Source organism: Poecilia formosa, unplaced genomic scaffold, assembly GCF_000485575.1.
Source record: "Poecilia formosa unplaced genomic scaffold, Poecilia_formosa-5.1.2 Scaffold516, whole genome shotgun sequence".
NCBI classification, from domain to species: domain Eukaryota; kingdom Metazoa; phylum Chordata; class Actinopteri; order Cyprinodontiformes; family Poeciliidae; genus Poecilia; species Poecilia formosa.
In genome coordinates, this window is record NW_006800455.1 from 285110 (window position 1) to 294892 (window position 9783).

Genomic DNA, 9783 nt, shown 5'->3' on the forward strand with positions numbered 1-9783 from the left:
GAAATGCTGACAATTTACACTTCCTTGTGTGTTGTACTATAATTTTTATGGTAAAATTCTGGTAAGAACAGTGACCAGTAATTTATTTATTTTTAATTTTTTTACAATAAAATGTCTATCATACAGTCTCAGATCACAAAGAAAAAAGCCCATGTATGTCAGCTTGAGACAGTCTGGAAGATATGAAATATCACTGCTTACAAAACATCATCAACAGGGTTTCAACACCCAGGTTTGTAGGAACTGGGGTGTTGAAATGTACGGAACAGAACCAAACGAGGAGAAGCAGCATTCAATTTCTATGCACCACAAATTTGGAATAAACTTCCAGAAAACTGTAAAACAGCGGAAACACTGGGGGCCTTTAAATCTCAACTTAAAATCCAGCTGTTTAGAGTTGCTTATGGCTAAATTAGGATTAGTGTGGATTTTGTTGTCTTAGATGTTTATAATGTTTTTATCTTAACTTTTTATCTATTTATTAATTTCTTTTAAATGGCGTTTTGACTAAAACTGAGGTTTAAGAATCCTTGTCAAATAGCGTTTTGACTAAAAATCTGTAAATTGCGTCCTGTCAGGCGACGGGGCCTGGATAATACCCGTGTTAAACGGACGGCGGAGTCCGGCGACAAGCGCTTAAATTCCGTAACAAAATTGTTTTTTTTCAAAATCTCTCTCTTTTTTACTGTTTATTCAATGTCACATGCTGTTATTTTTTTTTTCTTTAATTATGTAAAGCACCTTGAAATGCCTTTCTGCTGAAATGTGCTATACAAATACAATTTTATTGATTTGATTAAAGTAATGAGAAAATCAAACTAGAGGACACATTATTTTCTTTATTTTCATTTAAAGGTGATAGATTCAAAATCAAACATTTAAAAAATAATAGCTAAACTAAGAAAAACAAACTATATGGAGATCAACACGTGAGCGGTTAATTATCATCCTGAGAGTAGCTCTCTGAAACAGAATGGAGCTCTTTGAGCTTTTCATCAGTACTCATGCCTTCATACATCTCTGCAATTGCTGTCTGGATCCTGAATGCCGATTTCACTTCATGCAAAAGTGTCTCTGCGATGATCTTGACGACCGGATCCTGTACATTTATACGACTCTGCTTCAACAGATTCTAAACAGCTGGAATTAAACGACGGGTCAGGAGTAGTGTAATGCGGGGGAAGTGGAGTTGGTAATAATCCTCCTCAGGCATTTCCAGGCATTGATGCTGTTTTTGACTCGGGTGGTCAGTTACACATCCATAAAAGGTTTCTTTGAGGTGTTTCAAACAGGTGAGCTTGAATAAATGGAGCAGAGCTGTTTTTACAGCGCCAGCGTAGTTGACAACCACCCGTCAACTTCGCCTTGATGTGAAACTGGAGAAGCTGGAGGGGGCGGCAGAGATCCGGAGAAGGTGCTAGCTTGCTCTGCTACCGGTTGAAGGGTAGACTCAAGCAGTCCCGCTCTCTGTACCGTATTCAGGTACGGCAGGCAACGGTGAAGATCCGAAGTAGCCGCTAACCAGCGATGAAACCTCCTCCTGCTCTGCTGTCGCCTGAGGGATAGAATGAAGCGGTCCAGTCTCCGTACCATAATCCGGCATGGTAGACATTAAAAAATGTGTAGGAGAGATCGCTGGAGATGAGGTAGTAGAGGAGTACAAGACCAGTGAAGGCGGATGATATGGCTCCATGTAGTAGCCTCCGGGGGATGGGGGAGAGAACAGGCACCCTGAAGATTGAGAGCATTCATCCCAGTACGGGCCCCACATCACCGGCTTCTGTGCTCCATCCATTCTCGCAGGTCAATGGCAGTAGTCTCAGGCAGGCCCAGCGCATGGCAGCTGGGCCTGCAAGCTCATATCGAACTTTGTTAGGCGAGGCAAAGAAGCCGAGATCTGCAGGCTGATCGAACCTTGTTAGGCGTATGGCAGCCGGCCTGCAAGCTCATATTGAACTTNACACCCAACTCTTCATCAACGTCTGGATTAACACTAGCTTCATCTTCCTCATCTTGAAGCCAGGCTAGAGCTTCATGACGCACGTCATGACTGTTCCTTAAGATAAGCTTCTCATAAGCATCAGACTCTTTTCTGTCGATATCATCAGTGAGCTGAGAATGATAACATTTATGTGCCTCCTGAAGTTGTGCAAGGGCTAGGTCGAGGCTCTGCAGCACTGACTTTAATTCTTCCGGCTTATTTTCTCTGATTTTTTCATTTGCCGATGTTATCATCTTAGTTACAGCTGCTTTCGCTTGTCCTCTCTTCCTCTTTAGCGTAGCAAGGTCTATTTCTCCCGCAGAATCTCCGGTTTTAGACATAATTGCCGTGTGTTTAACTTTATGTTGCAAAGAACATAAGGTAGCCATTGATGTTGTAACTGTTCTTTTTTTTATTGCCGAGTGCTTTACGCGGACATGCCGGTTAAACTGTAAATAACGTAAAAAAAATAAAAAGACAAACAAAACGTCAATACTTAATATTGCGATATTCAAAAGGACACAAACTTAAACATAGCTTTACAGCATTAATATATAACTCACCACATTGGGCAACACTCATGAACATTGGTAAGATTGGTAAGATATGAATAAATGGCAGGTTAGGCTTGTTAGTGTGGTTGCTAGGCAACCTAAGTACACTAATGGTCCGCAGTTCATTTTCTTCTTCTACACATACCAGTATAAAGCAACTATAGAGCCCCCTAGTGGAACGGGAGGAGTGAATCCAACATCCCGGCCCCGATGAACTCTACAGATGTTCATCTCAGAAAAAATTGGTGAACGTAACAACCTTAGATAACTATTTAATTCTAACCTTGTCAAAGAAAAAAAACCTTTTCAAATGAAATCTCTGTTACCTTTTTGATAATTGAACTTAAAGTGGTGACTACCAGTTTACAGTAATCGTGATAAGATTGAGTGAAAGTCATCTGTAGCGTATAGAAAACCCACACAAGCTGAAAAATAAGTAAATCTACTCATCCATATTTCCTTCTAGCAAACACAGCTTGTGTATAGGACGGGTGTATGCGCCTCTATGAGTCTTTACTTGCACTGATCGCACCAGACCATCAGCTCCAATGTTGACATCAGTGACCAAACCAAGAGGCCACTGACTGTGAGGCGTGTATGGATCAGTACAAGATCTCCGACCTGATAGTTTCTGGAATGGTGATTCCACTTTTGCCTCTGCTGCAGGTTGGGTAGGTACTCCTTCACCCACCGAGCCCAGAAAATATCTGCTAAATACTGGACTTGACGCCAACGTCGATGGTACAGATCCTCTTTTACAAAGTGACCAGGAGGCAGAGTGCACTCTGATCTCAGCAGTAGCAAGTCATTGGGAGTCAAAGGTTGACCATCCCTAGGGTCATCTGACAACTTTGTTAGTGGTCTCCCATTGACGATGTTTTCAATGATACAGAAAAGTGTCATTAATCCTTCATCATCCAAAGTCTGTTGTAGTCTGCAACCCTCATAAGAATTGAGTGCACAGAACGAATCTGTCTCTCCCATACACCCCCCATATGTGAGGCGGCAGGAGGATTAAACTTCCATTGCGTTTCTCGCTGGAGTAGATGATCCTCAATCCTCTGCTGGTTCCATCCTTCCAGAGCCTTCCGTAATTCGTGACAGGCACCAACAAAGTTCGTCCCGTTGTCCGAGCGTATCAATTGAGGCGTCCCACGACGAGCCATAAATTGTTGAAGAGCATTTATGAATGATTCTGTGTCCAAGCTGTGCGCCACCTCCAAGTGGATGGCCCTGGTAGTTAGGCAAGTGAATAGACAGCCATATCTCTTCACCTCACTCCGTCCTCTTTTGATGGTAATGGGCCCAAAATAATCAATTCCGACGTGAGTGAAAGGCGGCTTACATGGAGTCACACGATCAATGGGCAAGTCAGCCATGTACTGAGTACTGAGTGGAGCCTTTTGTCTTTTGCAAGGTATACACTGTGCTAGGACTTGCTTCACTGCTATGCGGCCTCTGACAATCCAAAAGAATTGTCTAATCTCAGCAAGTACCCTTTCAACTCCAGAATGACCTGTGAGTTTGTGAAAATGCCATATGATAAGTTTGCTAATATGGTGGTTTCGAGGCAAAATCGCTGGGTGTTTTGCAGCTTCGGCTATTGGAGCATTGGTGAGCCTTCCTCCAACGCGGAGTAATCCATCACTGAGTCTTACTGGAGTTAACTTCCTGATGCCTTCTACTTTCATTGGACAAGTAAAGTGGGTGCGTTGAACGTAGTCAATGATAGCAATCTCTGCCAGTTTCATTTCGTTTGGTGTTATTGGAGCATATAGTCTGAGTTCAAACTTCTTTAGAAGGATATTCTTAGCTCGTAGGATCAATAAAATAGCTCGTTTGAGTTTGTGCCAGGAGGAATACCTCTGAATGAAACAGTCAATTGCTGATTGAATGGTGAGCTTAGAAGACATTGCATATGTCTGACTTGACTTCTTTACCTCCGCTTCAGGAGGTAAGCTTCCTAGTTCAGGCTGGCAAGGCCATAATTCTTCTTCCTGCCACAGGAAGGCAGGGCCTTTGAGCCATCGCTCACTGTTAGTGAGTTCTTCAGCAGACAGTCCTCTTGAAACATCATCCGCAGGGTTTAGTTCTGTGTAGACATGTTTCCATTGTGAGGCTTGTGAGACTTCTCGGATCTGTGAAACTCTATTGGTAACAAAGGTTTGGTACCTTTTCTCTTCGTTTCTGATGTAATGCAGAACAATAGTGCTGTCTGTCCAAAAGACAGAATCCGGGAGGGGTAGCTCGAAGCTTTTACAGATCTTCTGATCAAGCTGTACTGCTACTACAGCTGCTGCCAGTTCTAGTCTTGGAATAGTACTTGGTTTGACAGGAGCTAGCCTATTCCTAGAGAGAATATTACAGTACTTGTTATTGTTGCTTACAACCCTAAGGTAGCTAACAGCACCATAACCCAATTCAGAAGCATCACTGAAGTGATGAAGTTGCATGGTGACTGAATCTGCAGTAAAACCTTCAGGTCTGAGACACCGAGGCACCTGTAGTCTGTAGAGTTTTGGTAGATCGTCTAACCACCGGCCCCATTGCTCAGCAATGTCACTTGGGATGGTTTCATCCCAACCTAGCTTCAAGCGACAGTGCCTGAAACAATGCCTTTCCCTGTAAAATAAATGGGCCAACTAACCTCAGGGGGTCATAAACTGAGCTTATTGTACTTAGCATGCCTCTTTTAGTGTTGGGTTTGTTCTTGACTTTGATGATGAAGGTGATACAGTAATTTGTTATGTCCCAGAACAACCCCAGAGCTCTTTTCAAAGATGGATCTCCATCCAGGTCCAACAATGGTACTTGATTAGCATGTTCCTCCTCTGGGATAGACTGTAGAACCTCAGTTGAATTGCTTGTCCATTTAGTCAAGCGAAACCCTCCTTGCATAAGTAGGTCAATTAGCTGTGCTGCTAGACAGATGGCTTGTTGGGGTGAGTCTGAGGATTTCAGGCAATCATCCATGTAGAAGTTTCTTTCTACAGTGGATATAGTATCTGCATCATATAGATGTGCATGATCTGATGCACACCTCCTCAATGCAAAGCTTGCTGCGCTTGGAGACCACACTCCGCCAAAGAGGTGGGATGTCATGGGATGCCGTAGCACATCTCTGTGTTCTGGAGTTACATGTATCTGATTGAACATGCCCTCGATGTCCACCATTATGGCAACAGGACCTTGTCGGAAGCGGATCGGCACATTTATTAATTTGTTTGTTAGATCTGGGCCCTGGTGGATGATGTCATTGAGAGATATTCCATCATATTTTGCTGCGCAGTCAAAGACGACTCGCACCTTTCCAGGCTTGCAAGGATGAATCACTGGATGATGTGGGAGATACCAAACTTTGTCATCATTGTGGTTGAGCGACAAGGCTGGAACTTCTTCTGCATATCCTTTATCAATGGTTGACTTCATTGCCTTAACATACTTGTCTTTCAGATCTGGGTCCTTTGTTAATCTACGTTCCAGTAGTTGTAGTCTCCGTGTTGCTAAGTTGATATTGTTAGGCAGTGTCACTANGAGAGCCGTTAAAAGGTTTCTGAGAATAGGGAGAGTGATGGGTTTCCGATTATCGGGAAGAGGAACGCTGTGTTTAACTATCCCTCTGAGAAGAAGCCTGATTGCGGGGTTAGAGAAGAGGCTGGATGACATGCTGGGTTGACGGAGTTTATAATAAAAATTAATTCCCGCCAAAAGACTGCAAATATAGGGAGGTTTAAAATGACAATAATCAAAACAGAACGAGATGAAAGCGAGAACAGAGGGTAGGTGAACGGGGCACAGAGGTATATTATGAGCAGAGCAGAATTTGGCAAAAGTGCGCCAGGCAAAGTTGTAAGAAGTGAGAGTGGAGGGGGCGAGGCCTGCTTTGATGTAGAAACGGGCTGACTGGAGCAGAGGGAGCTGTTTAATTCAGGATCAGGTCCTGAAATGAGGGGATTGGCGAGGGGAGTGGGTCGGCATCTGGACACAGCTGGCGGAAGACCTGAAATTTAGAGCGTGACAGAGCATCGGCGATAGAATTAGAATGACCGGGAACGTGTCGAGCTGTGATGATGAAATTATTGGTCATGGCTTGCCATGTGATCCGACGGATAAATGGCCTGATCGGGTTAGAGGATGAGCGACCTTTATTGATTGCTTGGACTACTGCAGCATTGTCGCATAGAGCTGAGATGCGTTTTCTTTTCCAGTAGCGGCCCCAGAGGCAGCAGGCGACGGCGATGGGGATTATTTCATAAAAAGCTATGGATTCTGACTAAGAAAATGAAGGTGGCCAAGTGCCCTCGAACAATTTGCCTTGAGAGGGGGGGGTTGATGAGTAGAAAATAGTCTAGCAAGTGCAGAACAGCGGGGATCCTGGAAACATTAAGGAGTATCCAGCACAGGGCTTCGGAGAGATTATTGAATAGGCTGGGGCTACTCCTGCAGCCTAAAGTAAGCCTCACGGCGAAATAAAATGAACCTTTCCACTTTGCGCCCTGGAGATGCCAGTCGGAGGGATTAACTGGCATCACTTTGAAAGCGTCCATAATATCGACTTTGGCGAGCCACGCGCCCTGTCCTGCAATTTTAATGAGAGAGATAGCGTGATCAACCGATTAAATAAAGAAAAGGGGGGCTTGGGAATGAGACTGTTAATGCTAGGGAGGGGACCGCAGTGAGGGGCGGGGAGGTCGAGGATGAGACGTTTTTTACCGGAGTATTTCCGTGTGGCAACTCCAAGGGGGTTGACGCGGAATTGAGAGAAAGGGGGGGAGCGAAAAGCGCCGATCATATATCCCTTTGAAACCTCGCGTTGAAGCAGGCTAGATACTATGTGAGGCTCGAGGAGCGCTGATTGAAGATTGGGGCAAACGAGCGAGGGCATAGGAGGAGCACAGACACCTATGCGGAACCCTTGGGAAAGGCCGGTTAGTAGGAAGTCAACGAAGGTGGAGTCGGGGTGGGATCGAAGAAGAGAGGCCACTTCGGAGATCACAATAGGGGTGGAAAGATGGCTGGAAATCGGGGTTTGGATCCGCGGCGCCCTCTGCTGGGATCCGCGGCACCCTCTGCTGGGAGGACACCAACGGGGACAGGTGTACTTGGGATGTGCTCCTTTGCAGAAGCTGCACACATGGAGAAAATGGCATTGAGGGAAGGTGCAAACTCCCTCATTAAAATTATTACAAATGGGAGCGTTGTTAAATACCTCTATTTTCCTTCCCCGGCTGTCGAAAGGTCGGCTGTTGGGGCGGAGTGGTGACGGCTGGAAGAGGGGAGCGGGGGGAACGAATGGGAGTGTGGGACAGAGAGTGCTTTGGTGACCGACTGTGGAACAGGTGTGGCACGCTGGGGCTTGAGCGAGCATGAGAAGCAGCTCGGTGTCTAGGACAGACCAATCGAGACAAATGCCGGATTGGGAAAGGACTGTTGCAGCTTTGGTGGCGAACGCCTTGTGATATTGATAGGATAAAGAACGGCAATACTTGAGATTGAGATCTGCTATGAGAGATAGGTAAATGTCGAGTTCAATTCTGCGATCCGGATAAACTGAGCACAGCACGTCGCGGTAAATGCTGAAAGCCGCCAGAAACTCGTCGATGGACAGATCTTTAGAACGGCGAGGATCGTTGGATTTAAAGATAGCTGTGAAACCGGCTGATGATGCAACGCGCTGGTCGACTTCAGGGGACGGGAGAATGAGGGAGACTAAATTGACGTATTGCCCCTGCAGAATCTTAGAGCGAAGCCTGGGAGAGACGAGCGCGTGCATGGGCACGTAGGAACCGCCTGAACAGAGAGGGAGAAAAGACAGCGAGTTGTCCAGCGAGCTGCCCCGAAAACAAAATCAACCAGAGTGGAAAGTAAACGTCTTATCCGAAGCGTGCCCAGGGCGGGCGTTGGAGAGCGAGAACGCGGCTGGGGAAGGCTGGGCGTCCGGATGCGCAGTGGGTAGAGCCGGTTACGTCGTGGCTCACTCCTGCAGGTGAGCTGATACATAGAGCGCTGGAGGTAATCCATAGAAGAGGTGAGGGTTGAAGCTAGGTGTAGGACATCGGCGGAGGGCAGAGTCGGAGCTATGTGATGGGACGTGGAGGCATCGTTGACGGTGGAGGTGGAGGCTGCGGTGGTTGGGGGCCGTGGAGCGCAGATCGTGGAGAGGGAAGGGTCTGAATTGGTCATCTCAGGAGCGCGGGCAGAAGGTGGTCGGCCCCTGAGGCGTTTGGGTGGAGGAGAGGAGGATTTCCGGGATCTTTTGCCTGAGACTTTCCGCGAGGGAAAAGGCGGAGGGGGAGAGGGGGACGAGTCAACATACAGCAGGAGGGCAGCAAGGGAAGCCAGTTGAGGGGGTTCGAGGCCAAGGCCTGGAGAAATGCCTCGGGACCTCAGGATGGAGGAGGGGGCGGCAGGGCTGCGACGAGAAGCCAAACGAACCCTCCTGCGTGTCGGGCCGAAGGGAGGAGGATCGGGATCAGCAGGGCGGCAGGTAGGAGAGGTAAAGAGATCATCTGAATCAAAATCCGACATGATCACACGAACGACGGAGGTCTTGCTTGAAGCACAACTGAAGCGGGTGGATCTGTGGTTGCTTCGTCTTTTGAAGGAGCTCTTGCCAGGTGATTGGATCAAGATAGAGAGGTGATGCGTCCTGATTGGCTGGGGTGAAGGCGTGGTGATACATGATGCCGGAAGAGTCTTCCAGGTTGAATTTCCGCCTAGGGCTTCATAACAAATAATTCAAAATGACTGATTGTCCAAATGAATCTTTATTGGTAACATTTGATTTATTTGGGATTTTCTATTTTGTTTGCATCTTTGACGTTTTTCTGAATTGAAAAAAAAAACAACAACTAGAATTTGGACTTTTAGTCAGAGTCTAGAACTAAATTTAATGGAAAAAAATAGTGGGTCAAATGATGGGGAATGTGAACGGATGACCTCACAATCTGACTGGATTGGAAACAAAATTGGTTAGAAATGCCAAATGAAGATATGGGAAGCAATATACTCCTGCCAAAGAACACTGGAGGCTTAAATTAAATCCAAAAATTGTCTCAACAAACAATTAATTTAAGGGTGTGCATGCTGAGGTGAGTGCAGTTTCTTTTCACTCCTTTCAATAGGTTTGTGTTTTTTTTTCAGTTGAATTGTACAGAAAAATGTAAGATTAAATGTTAAGGCATTTTTCCATGGTCTTGTTTATAGAGCATTTCTAAAATATTTGAAAGAAAACGTAGCTGAACTACT

At 45.8% G+C, this 9783-nt stretch overlaps 1 protein-coding gene across 1 annotated transcript; it reads right to left on the reverse strand.

The window, feature by feature from the left end:
• Positions 1–2616: 2616 nt before the first annotated feature.
• On the reverse strand, positions 2617–4878 carry LOC107834082 (uncharacterized). The gene is made up of 2 exons (XM_016664837.1): positions 3595–4878; positions 2617–3119 (listed from the first exon to the last, which is right to left on the reverse strand). Exons 1-2 carry the CDS (start codon positions 4446–4448, stop codon positions 2978–2980), a joined length of 996 nt encoding a protein of 331 aa, XP_016520323.1. The 5' UTR covers positions 4449–4878; the 3' UTR covers positions 2617–2977.
• Positions 4879–9783: the final 4905 nt, after the last annotated feature.

What these genes read in the sequence shown, in the direction of transcription:
- LOC107834082 (XM_016664837.1), bottom strand. Translation starts at nt 4,448, where the DNA reads ATGTCTTCTAAGCTCACCATTCAATCAGCAATTGACTGTTTCATTCAG. An exon ending in GAAGGATGGAACCAGCAGAG is followed by an intron (nt 3,120 to 3,594) that starts GATTGAGGATCA and finishes CACGCCTCACAG; the next exon opens with TCAGTGGCCTCTTGGTTTGG.